Raw genomic sequence first — 27837 nt, forward strand, 5'->3', positions numbered from 1 at the left:
TCTTTTTGTCTGTGAGAGCGTTGCTGCCATTCACTGCTGTCCTATCTGCTGTTTGGACAGATGTGGATCCAGTGTCTTCTTTGCATACTTTTAACTTCTTCATTATTGCCTGATAACAGACAGCTGGCTTCTCTGTTTGGCTGAGCAGAAAGTGAAGGAAATGTGGGTCCCCATCTTTTATGGGGCTGGCTTATATCTGGTTGCCATTTAAACTCAGCCATTGTTCCTGCCATCATTCCTTTCTCTGTACTGGATTCTGGGATTGTGAGACCCATCTCATCCCTTGTGGGGCGACTTCACTTTCTGGGACTCTGTTCCTGGGCCCTTTTTAGTGGTGAACTTGAGCTTCTTTCTGCAGAGGCTGAAGATACTCTCTTCTTTCCTTCTCCTATATTCTTCCTCACTTTCCCTTCAGATAGGCCAGTTTTGTGTTTCTCATATCCTGAGTGCTGCTTACTTCTTTCTTCACTGGAATTACACTGGTTCTTCTCATCAGCAGAATTATCAACTATGATCTTCTGTTCCAAAATAACTTCACAAAGAAGCACTTCTTTCCACAAGGTTTCTTCAAGTTTTTGGGTGGATTTACAATTTTTCCTGGCCAAGGAGGATACCTGCCCAGCTTCCCCCATATCAAGTCTCTGAGCCACAGATTCTCGTCACCATCTTACTGACTTAACTACCCACAGTGCACCTATTGTTTTTAAAAAGCCTGACAGGGGCAGCTAGGTGGCACAGTGGATATAACACCGGCCCTGGAGTCAGGAGGACCTGAATTCAGATCATGCCCCAGACACATAACACTCATTAGCTCTGGGCAAGTCACTTAACCACAATTGTCTCACAAAAAATAAACAAAAACAACAACAAAAAAAACCCCAAACAAACAAAAAACCCCAATCTCCCCCAAAAGACAAACAAAATAAAACAAAAACAAACAAAAAAACCAAACTCTTAAAAAAAATAAAAAGATGGATGCTAATTGATTTAGGTTCCCTCAAATTTATACCCTTGAAGCCTTTGTGTCTTAACCCATCCCTTTCTCATTACATACAGTCTTAGAGGAAGAAGTGGCTATTCTGGTGAGCAAAGGTAATCTCCCATGTGCCTTTGTCTGTTCTATTGTCTCACATCTTCCAGGCCTTACCCACATTCTATTCACCTCTTTTTCTTATATTTTCAAGCCATCTCTACAATACTTCATGAATCTATCCCTTCTAAAATGTATGCACTGTCACTACCTTAGTTCAGTCCCATACTATTTGTTGCCTGGGCAACTGCAACAGCTTTCCACCAACTCTCCCTCTTTCCAACCAATTGTCACAGTCAGAGCAATTTTCCTAATATATATCCCTGATCCCACACTTAGTACAATGCCTGAGATATAGAAGTTGGTTAATAAATGTTTATTGCCTTACTGACTGGCTGTCATTCCACTTCTCCCATGATTCTTCATGAAATGCAAAGCAAAATCCAATCTCCTGAAGAGGAAGGTAGGTTTTTCCATAATCTTGTTCCTGGTTACCTCTCAAACATCACCTTCTATGTCAAATTCTTCATGATCCCCTCAGCTGCTACTGCCCTCTGTCTCTAACAGCTTGTATTAAACAATGCTGCATTTATTTGTATTCTATTTCATTTGTATGTGCATACTCATATAAATTAAAGAAAATAAATATATTGGTGTTGTTCGGTCATTTCAGTCATGTCTGACTCTTTGTGACCCTATTTGGGTTTTGTAGGCAAAGACAGTGGAGTGGTTTCCAGCTCATTTGGCAGATGAGGAAATTGAGGCAAAGAGGGTCACAAAACTAGCACGTGTTTGAGGCCAGATTTGAACTCAGGTTTTCCTGACTCCAAGCCTGGTGGCCTATTCTGCACCACCTAGCTACCATACACACACACACACACACACACACACACACACACACACACACACACCCCCTATACATTCATGTATAAATACATATGCATGTGCATGTATAAATATACACATGTATATGTACATACATGTATGTATGTATATGTGCATGTATGTATGTATACAAGTACACACATACTTATATGTATATTTTCTCCTTTGATCTTAAATTATTTTAAAGATTTTAAAGTTTCTCTCTAGGCTTAAATTCTCCACTCCATCTCAGTGGATACCCTGTGTCCTTCGCTAGCCTCTATAACGCGTCTTCCAACTGTATAAGAGTTAGTTGGCCCTTTTATGAGTAGTGTGATTTCAAGATTTACAGGAAAGCCCAGTTATACATGGTTTTCCTCTCCTACTAGGTTACAAGTAAGCTTCTTGAAGACACCTTATCATGTCCTAGTGACCTCTGTGGGTGCTAAGGTACATATACTATACAGTATAATGGAAAGGACACTGAATCTGGACTGGAATCTGGAGGATTGGGTTCATATTCCATCTCTGATGTTGATCTCATGAGCACACCATTAGAGTGGTGCCATCTTGGCCAAGGTATTTGATCTCCCTGAGACTCAGTTTCCTCACCTGTAAAATGAGAAGATTAGACGAGATAGTCTCTCAAAGCTTGAAGGCTCACCTTCCTGCTGTAGAGCTATAATGTCCATATTGGCTAGAATAACACTCTATGTACATTAGGTAAATAATGGATGAATGAATAAATTGGATTGAATTTTATGTTTAAATACTCACTAGAGCAGATAATCAAGAAAAATTTACTTGATAATTTTTTTTTTACGCAAGTGTTATAGTATATCTTTGGAAGTTAAAACAAAACAAAATGTTCAATAATTAAAATATAGCATTTCTTTAAACATGTTTGATAATTCATACTTTTTAACTCATTTAGTCCTGCCTTTGACATATGACACCTGTGTGACTTTACACAAATCACTTGACCTCTTAATACTTTAGACAATGCTCAGAGAGTGTAAGTTTCTTTTCTTTTCTTTTTTTTTTCCTGGTGAGGCAATCTGGGTTAAGTGACTTGCCCAGGGTCACACAGCTGGTGTGTATCATGTGCCTGAGGCCGGATTTGAACTCAGGTCCTCCTGACTCCAGGGCTGGTGCTCTATCCACTCCACCACCTAGCTGCTCCCCAGAGAAGGTGCCAGAAGGTGCCAAACCTGCTTTGGTAAAGCAGAAGCTCCCATGGCAAGGAAATTAGAGGTCCAGTCCCTATCCCCAGTCATTAACTTAGACAGGCCATCTCTCAAATTAGTATGAATTAGTGAGCCTTAATTGTATACAACCTAATTCAATCATACAAAGAAGTAATTCTCAATCACCAAGTGATGGTTCCTCTCCCATCCATCACTTATAAAGAAGGCTTAATGAAATAACCAATTTATTCTAGCATTATGAGTGTATCTATACTTATTAATGTATAGCAATTAAGAAAACACATGAATGTGTTATACATTAAATCCCATGAGTAACAAATAACCTGAGAATTCAATTTATTATCATCCAGATCTCTTGGTGAAATAAAGAAAACAATCTTACTCCGCTGAATGTGGTAATACTGATTCATGAGTCACAACAGAGAAAATTAAACTTCATTAGATGTAAAGTATTATTTTGATATGCAAAGTTTGCCTTTGAAGAAAATAATGTTCATTATTATAATTCTACAAGCAGTGGTTGTACATTATTGTGTGTCACTAACACAATTAGAGCTGCATTTTCATTGCTAGAATTCAAGAGAGATTTGTAGCCCTTTCACACCATAAGAATTTCAGCATCTGCTAATTCATTCTGCTCTTAAAGCTTGACATATATTACTGTAATTAGCTACAATTTTCTCAAAGGAAAGAGAATAGGCAAAAAGTAACTGTTAACAGTAAAACTTCTTTCTAGCGAATTATAGAAGACTAGGAAGAGGTTTTGAAGCAATGATAAAAGGAAAAAAATAAGAAAGGTTTAACGTAAGAGTGAAAAAGTTTGTTTCTAACAGTATGAATAATAATAATAGGTACCATGTACATGCACTTTAAGGTTTGCAAACATCTCATTTTGTCCTCACAACAAAAATGGGAAGTTCTCTACTTCACACCTGTAGCTTTGCCTGGTTTCAGCTCAGATGCCACTCCCAGGATAAACAACTCATTTCTAATTTCACCACCATGCTGCTAACTCAAGCATTGATGGACACCAGTCCTCAACCTCTGAAGCTCTCAGCTTTACTCCACTTTGCATTTGCTGCTTTGCCTGGTTTCAACTCCACAGAACAACATGCCCCCATGACAGGTACTCCCTTGCCTGGCCCCTCTCCATGCTTTCCTGTCTTTTGTTGTGTATTGTCTCTCTCTTTAGACCGTCAGCTCCTAGAGGGGATAGACTGTCTTTTTATTAACTGTATCTCTGGGGCTCGGCACATAGTAGGTGCTTAATTAATGTTTATTGAATTGGGAAGTAGATGCTATTATTATACCCATTTTACAGTTGAGAAAACTGAGGCAGACAAAGGTTAAGTATGGTTCATACCATATGTGCCTGAGATCGTATTTGAGGTCATAGCTTCCTTTCTTCAGGTCCAGTTCTTTAGCTACTATGGCACCTATCTATCCATGAACTCAACTAATTAAAAATACTTTAAAAATCTGCTTCTCAATTTTAGATCTTGATTGTGTATAATTAAGTAAATTAGAATCAACGCCTAAATCATTTCCTTCTTTTTTCTGCCTCTGCATTCAAATTTTCTAGCTGATATTGGCCTATAGTCAACTTTTACTTAGTAAAATGGAGGTAGTAAGATGAATATGAGTCTGAGTAATAGATTATTCATTGTGCATGTCATAATAATCAACAGGATCTGTGACATTAGTAAAGGAATTTGCTTTAATACCAAGTCTATGGCTGAGAAGTAAGCCCAGGTTATTTTCTATGTCAAATGTAAATGACTTGCCCAATGTTACAAAAACAGCAAATGTCAGAGGCAGATTTGAACCCAGGTTTTGTGACTCAAAACTTAGCACTCTAATATGTCACAAGAAACAGGAAGCTGGGCAGAAGTCCTAAAATACATTAATATGTATTCTAATTTTCCCTTTTATACCTTTTAGTTTTCAACAGTCTTCAAGGGAATTTTGGGTATCTTCCTCACAGTAGATGTTCTAGTTCATTAGCACAAGCACAATCTAAGGAAATAGGGGTAGCTTGTTGGGTTAGTGGGAATCAAGGTATAGGTAAATGTGTAAAGAGATGATATAAATCGAAAGGTTTAATGATTTCAGGAAATTGTTTCCAAAACTCACATAGGTCTTTCAGATATGAGCCAAAGTCCTGGAGAGCAAGGCCTCATTCCAGTATTTGATATAATGAAAAGTTGTTGTTGAAGAGCTATTTAATCTTAATAGTCACATTTTTCACATCTCTACAGTCCGATATGCTATGTCTATAAGCTATATATTTTGGATGGAGTGTGATAGAAACAAGACTTTCAATGTTAAAAAAGGAATAATTGTGATAAAAAACAACTAGACTGATTAGATTAGCATTAAAATATAAGATATAAAATAACTGGAGTTGGAAAGGACCATAGAGGTCATCTAGTCCCTCTTTGTCCCCTCAATTTATAGATGGCCCCCAAATAAGTTAAGTGACTTGTCTTAGTCAAAATGTAGTAGATAGCATAGCTGAAATTTGAATCCTGGTACAATGCACCCTTCTAGCACTTTATCTTAATATTTTCATCATATGCAAGGTCTATGTAAATTCAAAGAGTTGTCTTAAACCTTCCTGGGAAATGTGTATATGTGCATACAGAAATGGAAAATTGTACTTTGTTTCTTATAAACATAGCCGTATTGATTGAAACACACACACACACACACACACACACACACACACACACACATACCTGTTACATAAGAACATAGATTTAGAATTTGAATAGGAGAAGGGAAGGGGAAAGGTATAAGCATTTATATAGCACCTTCTATATGCCAGGCACCATGCTAAACCCTAATTTTTTTTTTTAGAACTATCATCTCATTTGATCCTCACAATAACTCTGTGATATAGGTGCTGTTACTCCCATCTTACAGCTGAGAAAACTGAAGCAAATAGAGGTTAAGTGACTTGCCCAGGGTCATACAGTAAGTGTCTGAGGCTGGATTTGAACTCAAGTCTTCCTGACTCTGACCTAGCACTCCTACAGGTTTCTATAGATCTTTGAAATCATCAAGTGTACCTCTCTCTCTCTCTTGTGTATGTGTGTGTATATATATATATATATGTATGTATGTATGTATGTATATGTACATGTATACACATATATACGTATGTATATATACATGTATGTATATATACACGCACACACATATATGTGTGTGTATGTGTATACATATATCTGCATATATCTACATATATCTCTGTGTATATATGTATATCTATATCGGTGTGTATATGTACATATATGTACATATAAATATACAATATATATGTATTTGTGTGTACATGTGTATATATATATATGCATGCATATACATACATACATACACATATGCATACATACACACACATATATATACATATACATATATATTCATATTCCTGTCACCTGGATACTGTGGGGTTAACTAGTTGTCATGTTAGTTTTAATAAATAGATAAGATACACCAATGTTATAATAACTGACATTCACATGACACTTTAAAGCATGTGTCATCTCATTTGAGTCTCAAACCTTTGTAGTAGGTATTACATTTATCAACATCCACATTTTCCCATTTTTAAAGGTGAGGGAGACTAAGGTTTAATTAATGAATTTCAGAGGAAGGCCTTGAATGCAGATCTTCTAGATATGAAGCCCAGCACTATCTTTCATGAGGAGCTTTCATACACATATTAAAAACAACAACAAGTTGCAGGATAGACAATAAACCCACAGAAATCATCTGCATTTCTAGATACTACCAATAAAACCCAGCAGGAAGACATAGAAAAAAACATTCCATTTAAAATAATGTTAGATAATATGAAATACTTGGAAGCCTACCTTCCAAGACAAATTCAGGGATTATATGAACACAATTACAAAACACTCTTCACACCAATAAAGACAGATCTAAGCAATTGGAGAAATATTCATTGCTCATGGGTAGGCTGAACCAATATAATAAAAATAACAATTCTACCTGAGTTAATGCACTTGTTCAGTGCCGTGCCAATCAAATCACCAAATAATTATTTCATAGATCTATAAAAAATAGTAACAAAATTCATCTGGAAGAACAAAAGGTCAAGAATATCAAAGGAATCAAGGAAAAAGAAATGTGAGGGAAGGTAGCCTAACAGTTCCAGGTTTCAAACTAAATTACACAGTGATAATCATTAAAACAATCTAGTACTGTCTAAGAAATAGAGTGGTAAATTAGTGGAATAGATTGGCTATACAATACATAGTGGTAAATGACCGTAGTAATCTAGTGTTTGGTAAACTCAAAGATCCTAGCTTTGGGGTTAAGAACTCAGCATTTGACAGAAATTGCTGGGAAAACTGGAAAGCAGTTTGGCAGAAAATAGATGTACACCTCACACCATATACCAAGATAAGTTGAAAATGGAACAATGATTCTGACATAAAGAGTGGTATCATAAGTAAATTAGAAAAGCCTAGAAGAATTCATCTGTCAGATCTATAGATGAAGGAAAAGTTTATGACCAAACAAGAGATAGAGAGTATCATGGGAAGTAAAATGAAAAAAAAATTGATGATATGAAATTTAAAAAGATTTTATGGCTTAGATTCTTATAATCTAGCCATGGTTCAGATTTTTACAATCTAGTCAACAGCTCACTCCTTAAGATTCTGCCCAATATGACTGATGTTCTAATAAACCTTGTCTTTGGCTGAAAGAAGGCTTGGGTCGAATTCTTTTGGGCAGAACCAATGTGTTGTGATATTGGGGTCCCAGCACCCCTAAACCCTTAAACCACATCATTTTGGTGGCACATATGGGGAAACTGCCTAAGCCCAAGTTCTTCTCCAGCCAAGATTGGAAGGTATGTAAGCCTTCCCTCCCCACTCCAACCTTTCTTGCTCTACAGGTGGGGTCGCTGTCCAAGCACCAAGGCTGGGAGGTGCTTTTCTGGTAGACAGCTACAAGACTGTCTCACACTCGGCCTGACACTCTCATGCTCTCGGTCCATTGGGTCAATTCGAGGCCATGGACCTGGGTACACTTTCTGCAGCATGGAGGACAAGTATGGACGCCCTACGTGGAAGTGCATACCCAATTCTGTCAGTTCTCTCAGTACTAGAGAACTGGGGAAAACGGTACTTGCTTTTTGGTTCCCTGAGGCTTACCTACCCCCTTCCTTCTACACCCCTGAATCCTCCTTCATGGAGCTTACAGAGGAAAGTTAGAACAGCTAAAAATATCTTGGCAGGTTCTCCTTACAACCCTGGTCACTCTTTTCTCCCTCCCTTCACTTGAGTCAAGAGGGTATGTGTTAACCCCTCTAATAGGGGAAGAGAGTTTCACCCTTTACCCCTCACCTTTGATTTTACCCTCCCCCACCTGGGAGGAAGGAGGGAGAAGGGGCAGCAGCTATAGTGTGGTGCCCCCCCCCCCAGACAATGGCCATTTGGCCCTAGGGCAACCTTTGCCTAGAAGCATCACCCAAGTTCAGCACATCCTGCTCAAGATAAAGAAGCTAGCCTCTGAACTTGGGTAAGCCCTCTCTTTTAAATTTGTATTTTAACTGTTAACGTGAGATGTTGATTGTCTGTCTAAAGTAATTTGGAAATGCATTTAACAAAACTGAAGTCACCTGATTGGTAATGGGTTTGTTTTAAGTTTCAAATTTATGAACTTTTTATATCAGTTATGTCAAGCAACTTTTCATAATTTAGTTACTGCTAGAATAATTTGGCTATTGTTGGTTATTATTTTAATGTGTAAACTAGCTAAAAAGCTTATTTGGGTTATGTATGACTTGCTGAGAATTTACAAATATATAGAAATCTCTAATGATTGGCTTTTTGCACCAGGACAAATTTAAGTTTGAGATGTAAATCCTAGAAAAGTTTTTTCTAAGCTGTGATTAATGAAACTAGCTGTTTCAGGCAAAAGCTCCTAGGATTTTATTTTGAGTTGTCTGATGGGTCATAATCCATCAATAATCAATAATCCACCATCTGAGAGAAATGCCACAAGCTACTCAGAGAATGTGATACTGGTGTTAAGTCAGCATTGGGAAAAGCTGAGAGGACAATTTTAGCCTCAGTCTAAGATGGGATCCTCCTGGCTCAGTTTCCCTATTATGTTCCTTTGAAAAGGAATGTTACCCTCCTGGCCATTCCTGAGTCTGGCTATGAGGTAGATTTGATGCTACATGGTTGGAAAACTAAATTATCTGAATCCAAACAGAGCTAAGGATGTTTTATCCTGTCACATCTAGGCTCTGCAGTCTTTTCCATCAGATTTGTGTCTTCCAGACTACAGGCCATTCACCTACAGTTGGTAGCAAACAGAAGGTACCAGTCAATGTCCCTCCCCATAGTTCCCCAATGCAGCCTGTGCTTGGTTCCAGTCAACCTCCTCTTTGGGACCCCCTCGAGGCAGGGACAGCTCTACACCCCTTGCCAGCAGGAAGCAGTTTCAGAAGCCGAGACCTTCCTCCCTTGCCCCAGAAGAATTTATGTCCCATTTGTTTGAGGGCAGAATGATGAGAATGGGACCCAGACCCCAAAAAAGAAAAACCCTGGACTTTCCCACATGGCCAAATCTCTGGCTTTCCCCTGAGGCTATAATCCCATCAACTGGCCTTTCATTGTGTACCTCCCTATGGCCCCAGGCCACTTCCCACCCTTAATTGTATCTAGGCTCCATTCTCCCTGGGCCACTCCATCCAGGTCCCTGGAATTCTATTACCTCATAGACTACTTGGCCACTCCTAGATCCCTCCCATAGTCTTTCTGTATATGAAGTCCATCTTGTCCATTAAGGTACTTAGATTCTTATGATCTAGCCAAAGGCTTGGATTCTTAAAGTCTAGTCATAGTTCAGATTCCTAAAATCTAGCCACTGCTCTGATTCTTATAATCTAGCCATGGCTCAGATTTTTACAATCTAGCCAATAGCTCACAGACGCTCAAATTCCTTAAGACTCTGGCTAATAGGGCGGATCTTTAATAAACCTTGTTTTTGGATGAAAAAGACACAATTTTAAACAAGCAAAACTAGTGCAGCCAAAATTAAAAGGAAAGCAGGAAACTGGGGGAAATGTTTTACATAAGTTTCTCTGGTAAAGGGCTCATTTTTCAAATATATAGGGAACTGAACCAAACTTATAAAAATAAGAGCCATTCCCCAATTGATAAATGGTCAAAGGAGATAAACAGGCAGTTTTCAGAAGAAAGAATCAAAGATATCAATAGTCACACTGAAAAAATGCTGTAATCATTATTGGTTAGAGAAATGCAAACTAAAACAACTCTGTGATATTACCTCATACCCTCATATTGGCTGACATGATAAGAAAAGAAAAGGACACATACTGGAGGAGATTGGAAAAATTGGGACACCAGTACCCTGTTGGTGGAGTTGTGAACTTCTCCAATCATTCTGAAGGACAATATGGAAATATGCCCAAAGGGCTATAGAACTTTAAGCCAGCAATAACACTGCTAAGCTTGTATCCCAAAGTGATCAAAGAAAAGGAAAAAGAACCTATTTACACAAAAATATTTCTAGCAGTTCTTTTTGTGGTGACAAAGAATTGGAAATTAAGGGGATGTCCATCAATTGGGGAATGACTGAACAAGTTGTGGTATACGATTGTGATGGAAAACTACTGGGTATAAAAAATGACATGCATTTTTTTTTAAAAACTGATGCAAAGTCAAGTGAGTAGAACTAGGAGAACATTATACATAGCAACAGCAATATTGCAACAATAATCAGATGTGAAAGACTTGGCTACTCTGATTAAGACAATAATTCAAGACAATTCCAAAGTATACCATGATGAAAATACTGTCTACTGTCAGACAGAACTGATGAACTCTAAGCGCAGATTGAAGCATACTTTTTTCATTTTTTTATTTTTCTTGTTTTGTGTGTGTGTGTGTGTGTGTGTGTGTGTGTGTATGTGTGTATGTGTGTTTTCTTTTACAACATGGCTAATGTGGAAATATGTTTTACATGACTTCACATGCATAATCAATATCCTATTGCTTGCCTGCCCAAGGGATAGGTAGGGGAGAGAGGGAATCTAGGACTCAAAATTTTAAAAGATGAATGTTAAAAATGTTTAAGTAATTGGGAAATAGTTAATGAAAAAAATAAAAATACATTTTGAAAAGCAACAACAACTCAGAGGCAGAGAAAAAGATGAGGAATTGTAAAACATAACTGAATTTCTGGTCTAAGAATGTTAGTCATAGTCATGCTGTGAAACTGCTTGCCACAAGAATACCTCTAAAAAAGAGTAAAAGGATTTGCCTCAATAATTCTCTCAGGTATGCAAAATGGTACTGGTTGACAATATGTCATTCACAAGTACTTCATAGAATTTAAGGGTACATTTGGAAGCAGCATTAGGTAGTAGAAAAAACAACATACTTGGAGTGAGACAATTCAAGCATGCCTCACCTCTGTCACTTAGGACCATCACTATCACTGCTACTACTACCAGTAGCTACTATTTAACTATCAATTTAAGGTTTACAAAGCACTTTATAAATATTCCATTTGATCCTCATAACAACCCTGGGAAGTGGGTAATAATAATAATATCAATAATCATAATAACAGCAACAACAATAAACAATAAATTTGCAAAGTACTTCATAAATGTTATCTCATTTGGTCCTCATAACAATTCTGTTATTTTTATTATTATTATGTATAATATGTGTTATATGATATATAACATATATTATTGTGTTTTTTTCATTATTACAGTTAATATTATAGTAATAGCTAGTATTTATGTAACATTTTAAGATTTTCAAAAGTTCTTTACAAATATTATCACATTTGTTCCTCACAAAAACCCTGGTGGAGGCAGGAGTTAGTATTATCCTTATCCTTATTTCACAGATGAGGAAACTGAGGCAAACAGAAGTTAAATGACTTGCCCAAGTTCACTCTGAGGCAGAGTTTGAACTTTGATCTTCCTGACTGCAAGTCCAATGCTCCATCCACTGTATCACCTAGCTGCTCCTAAATGGATTATTAGCCTTGTGATCTCTGCTGAATCCCTATCTAGATGAACTTCAGTTTCGTCATAGAAAAAAAGGGCATAGTCATACATGTACTATTGACATTAAAGTATTGTTGTAAAGATTAAATAGGACAATGCATACAAAGTATTTTATGATAGATAATTAATAAATCAATATTTGTTAAGTATCTACTATGTGTAAAACTTAAGCACTAAGGATACAAAAGAAGAGAAGACAATCTTCAAATAGCTTGCAATCTAATGTCAAGCCCTTATAAATGAGGATGAAATGGCTTTGAGTCAAATAAGTGTACAAAAATATCATATTGCAGAAGTCTATGAAAAATTATATGCCAATGAGGTATCACAGTCTAGTCATCTGGATTCAAACATTGCCTAGCAACGACTAACTGTATGACCCTAAGAGCGTCACTTGACCACTCCATGTTTCATTTGTAAAATGGACTTATAATGATCTCTAAGATCATTACCGACCACTGACATTGAGACTGGCAGAGTGAGAACTGTGGTTCTGTGGACTGTCCATGGATACGGTGAACATCTTCAATGAACAGCAATTTCCTTGTTTTAGATTTCATTAGCCAATCAAAAACGTTTATCAAGAGCTTACTTTAAGACAGATGTTGTGCTTGGCATTAGAGGCACCAATTTACAAAGTGAGAAACTCCCTGCCCTCAAGGAGATTACATTCTAAATGAGAGGATCACTGAGCAACTTTATCTTCATTAAATCCTTCAAATAATTGTGTGTAATTTTGACAGTACAGTGAGCTATTATGGTGGCATTTACTCTAATAGATCAAATACATTCTCAGAGTCAAATGTAATAACAACAGGAGATATTCTCAATACCTTTCAATCAACAATTGTGTGATTGTAAAGATGTAGCCTGGTAGAAGAGAATTTACAAAAGCTTCCCTTTCCCCCTCCCTCTCAACTTCCACAAGAGTAACAAAAGTACTAAATTAATTTTAAAAATAAAGTTTAATTCTAAATGGAAGAACCTGAAAATGGTTGTGCAGAACAATGGAGCATTTAAAAGCACTTGCTAAAGCAATCTATAATTGTAAATCAACTTGCTTTTCTGGATCTTCTAACTGGCAGAACCAATATAGAATTCTAGACAATGGAGCTGAAAGAGGGCTGTGATTGTTCAGTTTAATTTCATCATTTTCCCATGTAGAAAATAAATGGAGAGCCAAACTGCCATGCTTAAATTATTTTTTCCTGACCCTGCCCAGTGTTCTTTCCACCATATCTACCTTAATTTAGAATTAGTCCATTTTTTTCTCGAGTCAAGATGATAGTTTAAAAAATTTGAAAGCAGAAATCAAAATTTCAGAAGTTTTCAGAAAATGGACAAACACTTGAGTCATAACACTTGAATGGATCCCTGAGGTTAACAGTGTTGGCATCTCCTCCATCACTGCAAACTGAAACCTTCATCTCAAGGTTCTTGACTACCTATTTCTTTCCATAAAAATCTTCATAGATGATCCTCCCAAAGGAAGGAGGTTTTCCTCTCAATATCCTGGTATTTCAGGGATACCAAAGTATTCATAGTGGTGTCCAGTTTTTGCAGCACTGGCAAAGGTGGTAGGGTGAATATGTAGACAGAAAACGAGACATGTCTTTGAGTATGTCTTTTATAACGTTTCTTAAGCACAAGATATTTCCCTAGGTCCTTCTTTCCAGTCTTTTTTTTTTAGTTAATTATAATAATTCTCACATCTTGGTGAAATAGAATTCTTAGTTCATTTAGTCTGCACTCCCTTCCACTGCCCAAATAACAAAGCTTTTGTGTACTTTCATATTTGCCAGGAGCAGAATGATCTAATTTAAGGTTCTTGATGGTTTCATTAACAAATGTAGAAATTAACATACTGCAATTAACATATGCAAAATATTTTAAATGCCTCAGTTTCTGATGAAATCATGGCTTTTTCACAATATTAAAAAACACCACCATATTTCAAGGTAACATCTGAAGTTTTCTTCCTCTGCTTAGTATTCTCAGAGGGTCTACTTTTGAGGTCTTTTGGGTTTCTGGTTAAAGGTTCACTCTGTTGTCCTTTTAACTTCCGGCTTCCGTGCTGCTTTGCTTACTGAGGGGGCAGTTAACTCTATAATGCTACTGTTGTGTGTCAAGGTTTTAGAAACAGCTTGTTTTCCTTAACTAGGTTAAAAACAAATCCCTAGGGGCAGGTAGGTGGCACAATAAATAGAGCTCTGGCCTTGGAGTCAGGAAGACCTGAGTTCAAATGTGACTTTAGACACTTGATACTTACTAGCTGTGTGACCCTGGGCAAGTCACTTAACCCTGATTGCCTCAGCAAAAAGCAAAAAAAAATCCCTGTAAGTATAAGTCATTGCAATATTATATTTAGTTTTTAATTTAAGTTATTAATGGAATCTCAGTAGAATATAGGTTCTTTGAGAGCACAGAATGCTTACATTTTGGTTTTCATATCCCCAGTACCTAGGATCTCAGATTTTATTGGTGTTGTTTTACAGTTGTGTTTAACTCTTTGTGACCTCATATAGGGTAGTTTGCCATTTCCTTCTCTAGCTCATTTTACAGATGAAGAAACTGAGACAAACAGGGTTAAGTGACTTGCAGTGTCTGAGGGGAGATTTAAATTCAGGAAGATGAGTCTTCCTGACTCAGTAGGTGCTCAGAAAAGGCACCTTTAAAAGTCATCTTGGACTAAATGTGTTTGGAGGATGCCTTATTCATAAATAACATAACTCCACCTAAACCAGAGTGAAGAATCACAAATGCTATAGTACTGGATTCATAAAAGTTTGAATTCAGGAGGTTTTAGAGACTCATCAGCACATCAACAGGAAGTTGTCTAGTAATAGAATGGTTTTTAAACATTAAATCAATTCTTAAAAAGGATTGAGGGATAGTGTTCCATGTTGGTGGAGAAAGCAAGCATACACTGAGGAAATTACGTGTTTTAAAAATATTTTGTTCAGACATTAAGCAGCAGCAGGCCCGTGCCTGGAGCCCACTGACCTGTTGCTTTGGTTGGGTATAAAATGTAAACAGCCGCTTCTACCAAGCATCAGTGAGAGAGGCAAAAGGCTTTTTGTTTGTTTAGTCAGAACTTTGATTTTATTAGATTGGAAATGAAGAGTTATTATATAGAAGAAAGATTAAACTTGTTCTTCCAATTTAATTCAACAAGTACATATTAAGCACCTACTGTATATAAGTTACTGTGCTAAAGAGTAGGGATATAAAAAATCCCTCCCTTCTAGGATGCTTTTTTTTTTTTAGGGGTGAAGGGAGGGAGTCACAACATGTACACAGTTAAATAAATATTATGTTATTTCAGGAGAGAGATATGCTTGGGGAAATAACTTTGTGAAGAACATAACAAATAAGCTAAGCCATGCAAGAGAACCTGTGCAAAGGCAGGGAGATAAATGGAATGTGATACATGGAGGAACACAAAGAAGGCTGGTTTGGCTGGAATATAGTGTGTGAGGTGAAGTAACATGAAACATCTGAAGATACTGGTGGATACATACTGCAAAGGGCTCTAAATGCCAAATAGAAGTTTGTTTTTTGTTTTTTGTTTGTTTGCTTGTTTTTATTTTATCCTAGAAGCAATAGGGAGCCACAGAAGCTTCTTGAGCTAAAAAAATGTCAGAGTTAGATTCGTGTTTTAGGGATATCAAGACACAGCCACATTGAGGACTGACAGAAGAGCTGAAAAACTGGAAGAAGACCAATTAGGAGACTACTCTAGGAGGCTGGAAAAGAGATAAGAGATGAAGAGGTCCTGAATAGGGGGTAGGGCATGCATGTGAGTAAAAGGGAGGGAAGGGTATGTCTGGGAAAGAGGATTTGTTGGGAATCAAAAGAACTAATCTCTGGCCAGGAAATTTGCCATCTCTAGATTTTAAGCCATGGTCCAGAAGTCCAAATCCCTTTCTCAGATGTCATCTCTTTTGCTTCACTTCCAAATCAAAGTTTCACTTCTGAATCCTTTGCCTCAAAGGAGAACAAGTTGGAAAACCCAGCCTGTGTCCCCATGGTTTTATTTCTTGCCTAAAATTTCATAATCATTGGCAATATTTTTTTTTTCAAGGAAACATAGGTCCATGGTACCAATTACCACAAAGAGGTCAGGGAAGATGCAAGCAGAAAAAAAAAAAGACTATTGGAGTTTGTAAGAAGGAAGTCAGTCACATCAAATACAATAGGGCACCCAGGGAAATGGAAGCAGGGGAGAGAATACGCATTTATATTACACCAGGAATTGTGCTAAGTGCTTTATAAATATTATCTCATTTGATCCTCACTACAACCCTGCAAGGTAGGTATTATTATTATTATTTTCCCCATTTTACAGTTGAGAAAACTGAGGCCAAAAAAAGTTGTTTCTTGACCAAGGTCATATAGCTAGTAAAGTGTCTGAGGCCACAGTTGAACTCAGGTCTTCCCATTTCCAGGGCCCAGCATCTGTTGAGCCACTTGGCAGGGAGGAAAGTGATAGCTTCCTTACATTATCAATAAATGTTTATTGACTGAAGGGTCAAAAAAAGTTTCTTTTTACTCTAAGGTACCATTTCTCCTTTGCCACATGGCTATCCTCCACTACCCACTGGGCGATGATATATGTCCTTCACAAAGCAGGGTAGAAATATTTCTCTAATTAACTATCATCCCTCTTGCAAGTGGCGAGGCTGTATTTAACCTGTTATCTGCTGTTATTACTAACAGCAATATTTCACAGTATGTTGATAGCAAAGGATTTGGAAGGTTCTAAACTGCTTATCTTGGGAGGGATAATTCATACACGTGGCCGTAGAATTAACAGTAGTTATGTAACTGGGCTTTAGCTAACAACCTGTGCTCCTTTGTCCTTACTGCCTCAAACCCTGAAACCTACAGAGACAGTTTATGAGGCTGTAGATTTTTTTCTATTTCTACTATTAGCAATTACATTAGTCCATACACTAGCTATCTCCTCATCTAAGAAACTATGGAGATTAACAACAAAATAAAAACACAAATTCCTATGAAATCTTATGAAACAAACAACCACACCAAACCAGAGAGGGGTTGGTCCTAAAGAGGCTAACAGTGTCAAGTAGCAATTGTCTTCAGGCAGATTTCTTTATTCCACTTAGAAGAATGGGAGAATATTAAAACAAAGAAGGAAGAAGTGTCCAAAAACTTCGGTACCATTTTCTTCAATATGGCAGCTTTAGGCTATTAAGTCAATATCAGAATAAACCAAAGCCCAGACTTTCACTAAAGACATAAAGTCCCAGGGTCAGATCAAAGGAAAAACTGCTTAATTATTTTGGGCATTCATTTCATTAGGCATTAGGTATCATAAGCCATAACATTTCTTTCAAAATCTTTTTTTTCCACTTTATTTAGTAGCAGAAATTACTCTAACACAAGTGAAATGTAAATATGACAATTTTCCCATCCCAATTTCAGTAACCACACTCATTGCATGTTATTGCCCCATACAAGCAAAATCTTGAGTGCCACTCTATAGTGGGACACTGATTTAAAGATTTAATTTAACATGCATAACACACAATATGGATCACATGAATGTACTGTTAACTAAGAAACTGGCTATCTCTGGGTAATAAGGTGAATAAAAGAGTTGTGAAAAAAGTTAATATCCTACCATTTTATAACAGACATTTTACTGGTTATATGTTGGAGGGAGCTAGGTGACTCATCTTTCTCAGTTCAAATCTGGCCTCAGGCATTTAACTGTGTGACCTCATGCAAATCCCTTAACCCTGTTTGAAGCAGTTTCCTCATCAGTAAAATGAACTGGAGAAAAAAAATGGCAGAGCCACTCTAGTATCTTTGCCAAGAAAACCCCAAATGGAGTTACGAAGAGTCAGACACAACCAAAACAACTAAATAACTACAGTTCTATGTTGTTTTCTGAAATTCAGTAAGTGTAAAGGCATAACCAATTATTTTAGGAGGTATATTCCCTGATAGCAAAATTCTAATAGGAACGAACAGCCATTACCCTGATTAAAAATGACCCTTAATTTAATACTTGTGTTTTCAAGAAAAAAAACTGCTATGTTTTAGGGACCTTCTTTTTCTTCGTCTTCTCATTCTATATCTTTCTTTTCCATTTCTCTTTTGGACTTGGCTTGCGATTTCATTGATACAGGGAACTGCCAGTGATGAGTCTCTATCAATAAAGAACTATATTTGCTCTGTAATTTATAGCCTCAGATGGTTACCTGCGAACACTGAGCGTCTAAGTAACTTGCCCAAGTTAAAAAAAACTCCAGAAGTGTCAGAGATAGGTCTCAAAAGCAGTTCTTAATTCGATGCCAAGTCCTTACCCTCTATACCACAATACTTCTCTAAGCAAAAATACAAAGACAACAAGTAACAGTGCCTACCTTCAAAGAACTTACAGTTTACTGAATATAGATGTTTTATCAAATTTATTTTCTTCAACAGATGTTTTATCTAAGAAGCTCATTCAGTTGCTATCAAAACAGTAACACCATCATAAATACACCTGCTTAAGTCTATCATGTTCATATCTACTAATGTGCCAATATCCTCTCATTGGACATCCTGTCCAAAGCCAGATTGTAAGGCCCTAGGAGGCAGGAACCACCTTTGTCTTGCTCTGAGTGCCTCTAGGTAAATGACTTAGCTTCTCTAAACCTCAGTTTCCATATCCATAAAATGAGAATAATAACACTTGCACTGTTTATTTCACAGGGTGGTTTTGACTTAAGGTGCTACAGAAATGTCACATCTCCATCCTAATTATCATCCACCATGTTCAAAGCACAGTGCCAAGGCAGATGCAAAGATGGATAATACAGGAGCTTTGTTCTCAATGAATGAATAGTACAGTAAAATATTCCAATAATAATTCAGGACAATTTTCTCTATGCTTACATGACAAACTGATATTTTGTGCATGCAGGTATGGTTCTTTAGTGAAGGGAAATTTAATCCAAACAGTTGCTTAAAATTAATACTTTCAACCCTATTAAGGTGAGATTTTCAGACACAAGCATCCTTAATTATTGTCAAGTTCTGCATTATTTTATCTTTAGTATTCTTTCTAGCTCTGCATAGATAAGAAAGGGCAAGGAGATGCAATGAGAAAACACCTGGTTCTAAAAAAAAAAGTGGTCAGAAAAACTTTGCCTCGCTATCCAATTCAACCCAAATTCAATGAACATGTATTAACTATGCCAGGCACTGACTGTATCCAGAAAGTTAAACGTCTTAAATTAGTTGAGTTAATGTTAATGCTAATTCAAGTAGTAAAAATATATAGAAAGGCTCTTTAAAATTTCATTTGCAACAATTTAAAATTGTTTGAATAGTAACTTATCCTCTTGTGGTAATGTTGATGAATTGTTATTTTATTTGGCTGATGCACTTGAATGGAACCAAGTCCATCCATTTCAAAAGCAGAATACTTACTGATTCAGGACAGGTGTGTATGCAGTTTTATCCTCATCAATAATTGTGACCATCAGAGTGATGAGCTGGGGCCAAAAATCCAAATTCTTGGTGGTTGGACCCTGATCTTCTCGAGGAATGTCCTGTTTCTTACTCTGATTAGAGGACCACAAAACAAACAAACAAAAAAGTCAAATTGAATAATTTCAATTACATCTCAGTGTACAATGGGTAGAGAAAACTGTGAAAAAAATATTTGTGGTTACTTAAAAAAACAAAGCTAAATAAAATGTCCTTTCTTAGTTGAGTAACCATTTGTAGATTGATAGTGACATGGGCCCACAGGAAAAAAAATCTTGTGGGGCAGCTAGGTGATGCAGTGGGTACAGCAGTGGCCCTGGAATCAGGAGGACCTGAGTTCAAATCCAGCCTGAGATACTTGACACTTACTAGCTGTGTGACCCTGGGCAAATTATTTAACTCTGTCTTGCCAAAAAAAAATCTTGCTGATCTGAAAGTGACCCAGTAGAGTGGATTAATGGGAAGGGAAAAGGAAGGGGTCTTTGTAGAAAGTACAAAAATTGAGTAATCCTACTGTTTTAGCAGTCTAGAAATTAGTATAGTAACTAATCCCCATTTCTACTGAATTTGTCTTAAGTATTTTTTATTAGTTTTACATCACAAATTATAGTTGATTTGAGAGTTCATTTCTTGTTACTTATGATAAATACCAAAATTGCTAGCTACAGTTCTGCACTGACTAGTGTGATTCATGATTTGGTGACCTTTAATAGGACAGACTATTTCTTTCAGAATGCTTTGATCAATGTCTTTGATGAGAACTTTACTTGGGGAACCACGGAAGGGGAACACTGAATTTCACTGTCTCTAGTTCTTATTTCCTAAGACCTTAAATTAAAGTATTGGGTCCAAGAACCTATGGGTGCTCAAGTAATGAACTCTTTGGTGAAATCTATATAATTCCTAAAATCACATGCATAAGCACACAATTTTAGCTGAATGACCAAGAACCTATCATTCCAGATGCTTTCTCCCTGTACCCTTTAGTCTCATCTTCATAATCAGAACTGTATAAACATGACTGAATCTTTCATTCTATCAAAACCTCTCCAACTGGCACACTGGCTATATTCTAGAACTCCCATTACAGATCTGAAGGCATGCTGGGATGGAACTGATTCTGAATGATCATACTCAGCATTGAGCAGCCCTTCAAACCATGTACCCTTACTCACAAATAACTCCAATTTGATACTATATACTTATTTCAAACACACCAAAACAGATCAATGGGTTTTTCATTCAGTAAGTATTCTCCCTGCAGGACCACTTGGGCATTTATTGACCTTTCAAAATTAGGCCAAACAGGCAAGGAAGACTTTCTGCTGAAAAATGTACAAGGCTTTAAGTCATTTAGTCAGAGAATTCTGGCTGACTTTATTGAATTAATGACAGACCTGTGGCCTCAGGTGGTCCCAGAACTATGGCCATACATTTAAAATATTGGCCTCAAGAATAGCAGGGGACCTTTATCAGTCCAAGCCTATCCATGAGATTGGTATCTGTGTACCTTATTTTTTGAGTTGTCTTCACTGAAATTGAATCCCTAATACTTTAAATAGGTCTCCATTAAATTTTGTCACAATTAATTAGTTGCATTTTCTATTACCTTCAATTACATCTTCTCTTTCCTGAGAATTTAGGAAACAAAAGAACCCTTAGAATTTTAACAAGGCATAAATAAAATTAATTCTGATGGTTCCAGGAGACAATAATAGAGTACTCTCATTAATCACCACCCTGCATATGCAGTTTTACTAAAAAAAAAAGTTACTGGTTGTAAATATTGTGGTTAAATGAAAGGAAATTACAATTGATAGTATGACTAATATGACAACCAACTTATCATCCCACAAGCAGGAGGCTTTAAAGAAGAGAGTCAAAAGTATATAAATATATGCCAATTCAAAAGCCTAAGAGATGTTACTGATTACATACCCATTAGTCTTATATGCTCCATGGCATGAGGAATTTATTTTTGGTACCATTGTTGCATGAGGATTCTGAATGTTTTTTATAAGGATTAACTAAAAGGTTCATTTACCCATTAGAGTTGTTTACATATCCTACAGCAGTGATTCTGATGAATCAGGTTCCTAATCAGTAACTTTCTTGTACATATAATAACAACATCATCTATAAGGTTAGTGATGGTGGTGGTTTTCAATTCAAGTTTACGGGAAACTGACTGGGCTCTGGAGAAGAACAATTTCTCAAAGTGTTTTCTTTATGTATAAAGAGAGTCCATAGAGGCTTTCACTGTGTGGGAAAAAAGTATCTGTGTGTGGGGAGATGATTATAGACTATATAAGAATTATGTTCCTTTTGCTCCCTCATAATGGTATGTTGAATTTTTCAAAAGTGTCACTCAGAACTTCTCTTAAAGTTCTACTCTGATGCCTAATCAATGCATGGACGTGATGTTGGGTTCTTTAAGGCTATGCAACTGGAGCACCCACTTTGCCAGGTCCTACAAAGACATGGAACCAATGGCAGACTGTGCTTCTTTTTAAAGACCAGACTCAACAATTCCAGAGAAATCGATTAGGAGAAGGTTGGCCAATGGGTGACTAATTTTTTGGCCATAATATCTTATGAAACTATCTACTAAAATGCTGAGAGTTGTGATCTCATTACTGGAGGGATTACCCACAAACCTGGAACTGACATTTGAGTGGGATTTTTCTGCTGTCCCTAGTGGAGTGCTGAATGCTCAATCAGCACATTTTCTCAGCTGTCTCATAGGATATTTGATTGTCACATCTCTCAGGGCTCACTTTTCCATCAAACTACATAGGATGCCTCAAATCACAATGGAACTATGGCAAAGAAAAACCTCCACCACAGTAAACACAGCCTTGGCCTTCTCCAGGTCTTATCTATTCCTTGCCCTCCTTTGCCACTATGCCCTCTGGAATTCTACTCCATTTTAACAAACTCTTTTTCAATTAGGATCTTTTTTTTCGCATTCCTTATATTTTCCAGTTAGTATTCATTGTAACCCAGGTTTCTCCTGAAGGAATTAATATCCCTTGATACCATCTCCATCAGGCTGTCTTACCTTGCGACATCTAGAACAAAGGACTAGGAAGAGAAGTTGCCATATTCCTTGCTCCCTATTGCCACTTTCATCTATTTTCACTGCTACTATTATTCTGCAACGACTCCTTCTCCTTTAAAGTTCCCTCCAGCACCAATCAGACCTGTAATTGCCATCTTTTATCCATTTCTAAGTCATTCTTCCTCTTCCTGAATAAGTTCTTATAGTCATCTTCTTCATCTCTACCCTAATCCCCTTTGAATACTTTGTCTTCCCAGTCCCTCCACCTCAACTTCCATAATCTCTATCTCCAATCTACCTCAATCATACATGAGTGATCATATTTGAGACATCCCCATCAAAGACCTCTTGATGGAAACCAGGAGGATGGTAGTTGCAAGATGGGCAAACAGAAAATAACTTAGCAAAGCATGTAGAGCAGTTCCTAAAGGATCTGGTCAATAAGGTAGGAAATTACTGAAAACATTTTGACTGAAAAGTGTCAGAAGACCTGAATTCACAACCCAGCTTTGCTAATTACTTCACAAATGAACCTTTTTGAGTCCTTGTTTTCTCATGTGAAAAATTAGTGTATTAAACTAACTGCCCTCTAAGGTTGTTTCCAACTCTACATCTATGATCCTTTGGTCCTATGAACTAAGGATTCTGGATGGTCAGGACAGAGTGGAGCTTGGCATACATAGCGCACACACACACACACACACACACACACACACACACACACTCAAAATAAGACTAACATTTTATTGTAAATACAAGAACCCAGGGCAGGTAGGTGGCTCAGTGGATAGAGCACTGGCCCTGGATTCAGGAGGACCTGAGTTCAAATCCAGCCTCAGACACACAACACTTATTAGCTGTGTGACTCTGGGCAAGTCACTTAACCCCATTGCCTAGCCAAAAAATAAATAGATACATAAATTTCATGTGAATACAAGAACCCAATAAGTATAAGCCCACAAAAAAGAAAAGAAAGAAAAGTATATTAATTTAAGATTTTTAAAAAATACACAGAACATAAGTCATTCAGAAGAGGACTCAGACAAAGAATTCAGTTTTCATACTACTGTGTTCAATTTATTATAGATTTAAATGAAACCATGCTGTGCAAACCAGGTGTCAAACATGTGGCCTGTGGTAACATTACTAAGTGTGGCCTGAACAAGATTAAAATGAGAAATATTTAACAAAATAAATACAAATACAATAGAACATAGATAATGCTAATATGTCATTTCTGTCAATATATGGACTGCAGGAATTCTTCCACATTGTTAAGTAGTTCCCATTTCTAAATGAGTACGACACCATTTCTCTCAACATAATAGACTCAGTTTCTTATACAATCCTCTGTTTATGTTCTTTCTATAAGAAAATGTTCATGTTTGTTGATGTATGTGCAGCAAATGATTTTTTTAAAGTTCACATAAAAATGGACAACTCATATGTAAAGCCACCTAATTAATAATGTCAAGGCCTTTCTGACTAAACAGGTATGATGGTCTCCTACTTTGGATTAACAAATTAATTCATAATTATTTACATGTTGCTAATGACAATAATAATTACTTACTTTATATACTATTTTATAGTTACATGATGTTTTTATATATTCTCTTACTCTCACCAGAACCTTAATGGTAAAATAGACATTTAGCATTTCTGAGATAAAAGGGCCCGAATGCCTCTCCCCTCAAAACAAATTGTAGATAATAATACTAATAGGCACTCTGATGCCTAGAGATGTGAAAAGGTAACAAAAAAGTCATCTTTTCTAGCACTTTGCATCATCTAGAACATTATAGGTACTTAATAAATACTCACTGATTTCACTCATTACTTTATACAACAATATGTCCTGGGCATCTTGATTTGGTCATGCAGCTTCCTCTCTTTTCCAAACCTGTAATACTTCCTTCTGACCAGACCCCCAGGATATACCCCAATCCCCAGAGGAGTTAATTTATTCAGCATTGGAACATGACACTGGCGTTGAGCTATACTGATTGGTGAGTGAGTGTAAATTCATCTAATCCCTATATCTAGCCAGGTCCAGACCATACTTCAGATGCAGTCCAATAATATCCATCTATCTACCCTGAATATCTTGCCATATTTCCCTCCCTGCCACCATATTGTCCCTCTACCCTAATGCTTTCTACTATAACTCTTGAAACATCAAGCAAATTAATACAACTATTGCTTCTGAAAGTTTATGGAAATTAATTGCCCTGTGGTTCTACTCATCATCTTTATCACTGCCCAGACCAAAACTACTTTCTTTGGTCACATCTTTTCCTCTGTGTGTTATCTTTCCCCACCATTAGGACATAAGCTTCTTAATGTCAGCCACTGTCTCACTTTCATATTTGCATCTCTAGTGCTTAGTATAATACCTGGCACATTACCGATCGTTAACATATCATTTAGTACTCATCCATTCTTCCCTTTTTATCTGGGAAACAAGGTCAAAAGTGGAGTGGTCTGGTGGTATCTAGAAATATCCTATTCTACTTTTTTTCCCTCATGAAATTAGCTCTTATTGGGATATGAAACTTGAGATTTAATTATTTTCTCTTTTCAATACCCAAGCATATTCTGTGAGAAATATACATTTTTTCTGAATGTTTTTCCTCTTTACCGAAGTGACTTGTGTAATTTTATATCTGGTTTTCTTTCCTAACTTTAATGAGCCCTGGCCCTTCACTTGTCTTTTTATTGTTGGATAACTAATTTTTTATTACTTTCAGTTTTACTGATGTGTTTTGTTTTATATTACCTACATTTACAAATTACTCCTACTTCATGAGAGGTCTCTTGCAACAAAGTAAAACAGTTAATTAAAATTAATAGTACAGTGACCTCATCTAAAAGTGTATGCATCATTTCACACCTATTTTTTTAATCAACAGAAATAGATTTTCTCTCCTTCCCATCCCTCAGCCCTGGCTGCTTGTTTTATTGCCTGATTACCCTTCACCTCATTCCCACCTCCCTCAGGCCAACAATACATTTGCACCTTATTTCTTGCCACCACATCTCAAACTAATAGTAAGCACAGAGAGATAACATTTTAGATTAGAGCCTGTTTCTTTGACATAATTAATACCAAAGTAAACTGTGCTGTTTACAGGTACAAATTAGAAGAATCAGTGCCACTCTCCAGTAGGGCCAAGGTCATCTCACTGGCTTTAAGAACATAAGGGAAAAGGATACAGATTTAAGTCATTATTGCGCATCTATTCACCTTTTACCATACTTTTACTGATCTTGGAGGACCTTCAAGATGCTAAGCTATTACTGGCAGTTTGGAGACTATTTGGTTAAAAGTGGGCTAGCTATGAATAGTTTCTCTGTAGCTATGTATGTAGTCCAAGGGTTTCCTTTGTTATTTCTGTGGTTTCATTAGCACCTCATTGTCCCAAGTGTTAACCCTATAGAGAAATCCCTAGAGCAGTTATTAATGCCCACAGAGAGAGCATCTGTTAAGATAACTGCAGGTGTCATCATCATATTCCAACCATTGAATTGGAGCAGAAACAACCCAAAGTCAATGAGGAAGGAAGCAACACTGACTTCAGCTTTCCATAGTTCTTCAATACTGTCTTAATGACAAGGCAGTGCTTAAAAAAAATGAAAAGCTAATGCCATACTTTGACTACGAGAGCAACAGTTTCAACAAAAAAGAATGGAAAATTTTATTGGGAAATAAAGACCTCCTTGATGAAATTCCTGGATAGAAAAGAGTAGCAATGTAATAGAGTCTTTGTAGTAGTTATAGAGTCATGAAGTCCTGGGTTTGAGTTACACCTATAATAATAGTCATCAAAATAGACTTTTGAATCCCTGTTTTACTTTACATGAACTCTGTTGCAAAGCTATTTGATCCTTGGGCCACTTACTTTCTTCCAGCAGGGGAGAAAGAAAAATGAAGTCATTCATCCAGAATTTCCTTTTCCCTAAATCCACAACTTGAAATCACCTTAACATCAACTTCTATCTTCCCCTCCCCCACTCTTCATTCTCAGGATTGGCTTTTCTTGCCTATGCAGTCTTGTATACTCAATCATGTCACTTTTCATCTCCTTCAAGAGATTGCTCCCTAAATTGTCTCCTCTCCTTAATTTTCAACCTCTCCTGGCTTCTTCCCTGCTGCCTACAAACATAGCCAGATCTTCTCTGTCCTAAGACAAACAAAATAAAACTCTCATTGGGCTCTATGGTCTCCTCATGTTATTCTCCTACATCTTTCCTCCCTGTAATAGGAAGTCTCCTAGAAAAAAGCTGTTTATTCTCATTGACTGTAGTTTCTTACATCATGCTTGCTTCATAACCCCACCCCTCATGAAACTATTCATTTCAAAGTCACCAGTGATCTTTCTATTGCTAACTGCAAGAGCCTTTCCCCTCTTCTCCCAAAGTTTCAGAAAAATGTAAGGTTCTTGAGGGAAATCTATCAATAACCATTTATTTAGTGCCCAAGTGCTAGGCACTGAAGCCCTAGGGATACAAAGAATAAAATGATCCCTATTCTCAAGGTGCTTACATTCTGATAGAGGAGATAACATATGCATTTATAATAATCATGTTTATGTGAAATACCCAGAGGTATACTGCAGTTAGGTGCATTAAGAATTAACTGGTTGAAAGACCCAGACTCAGAGTAGTCATTCATGCATCAAGGCCATGTTGGAGGCCTGCAGTAGAATGCTCTAGAGATTTGTCTGCTCATGATTCTAAATATTTCACCACTTTTTATTGATGATTTGGATCAAATCATCACTGGCATACATGTTGAATTTGAAAATAGCACAAAGTTTGGAAGTACAGAGAACACACTGGAAGACAGAATCAGAATCCCAAAGGGTAGGGAAGAACAACAGAACAAATAAAAAAGCTAAGATTTTTTTAAGGGATAAATGTAAAATTTTGCACTTAGGTAAAAAAAATTAACAAATCTTCAAGGACAAAAGAAGTAAAGCATGGCTAGATAGTAGATTCTCTGAAGAATCTTTGGAAATTTTAGAGAACTAAAGATTTTATATGTCAGTAGAATAACAATGTAGCCAAAAAC

At 36.9% G+C, this 27837-nt stretch overlaps 1 protein-coding gene across 1 annotated transcript in view; it reads right to left on the reverse strand.

Annotated features, from left to right (window-relative positions):
- Positions 1 to 27837, reverse strand: part of UNC13C (unc-13 homolog C) — a 705000-nt gene that overhangs the window by 234033 nt on the left and 443130 nt on the right. The window contains exon 17 of the mRNA XM_020981173.2: positions 19643 to 19776. Coding sequence (XP_020836832.1) covers positions 19643 to 19776 — 134 coding nt within the window. The remainder of the gene's footprint in view (positions 1 to 19642; positions 19777 to 27837) is intronic.

The sequence above is a fragment of the Phascolarctos cinereus genome, unplaced genomic scaffold (genome assembly GCF_003287225.1).
Source record: "Phascolarctos cinereus isolate Bilbo 61053 unplaced genomic scaffold, phaCin_HiC Scaffold_3;HRSCAF=262, whole genome shotgun sequence".
Lineage (NCBI taxonomy): Eukaryota > Metazoa > Chordata > Mammalia > Diprotodontia > Phascolarctidae > Phascolarctos > Phascolarctos cinereus.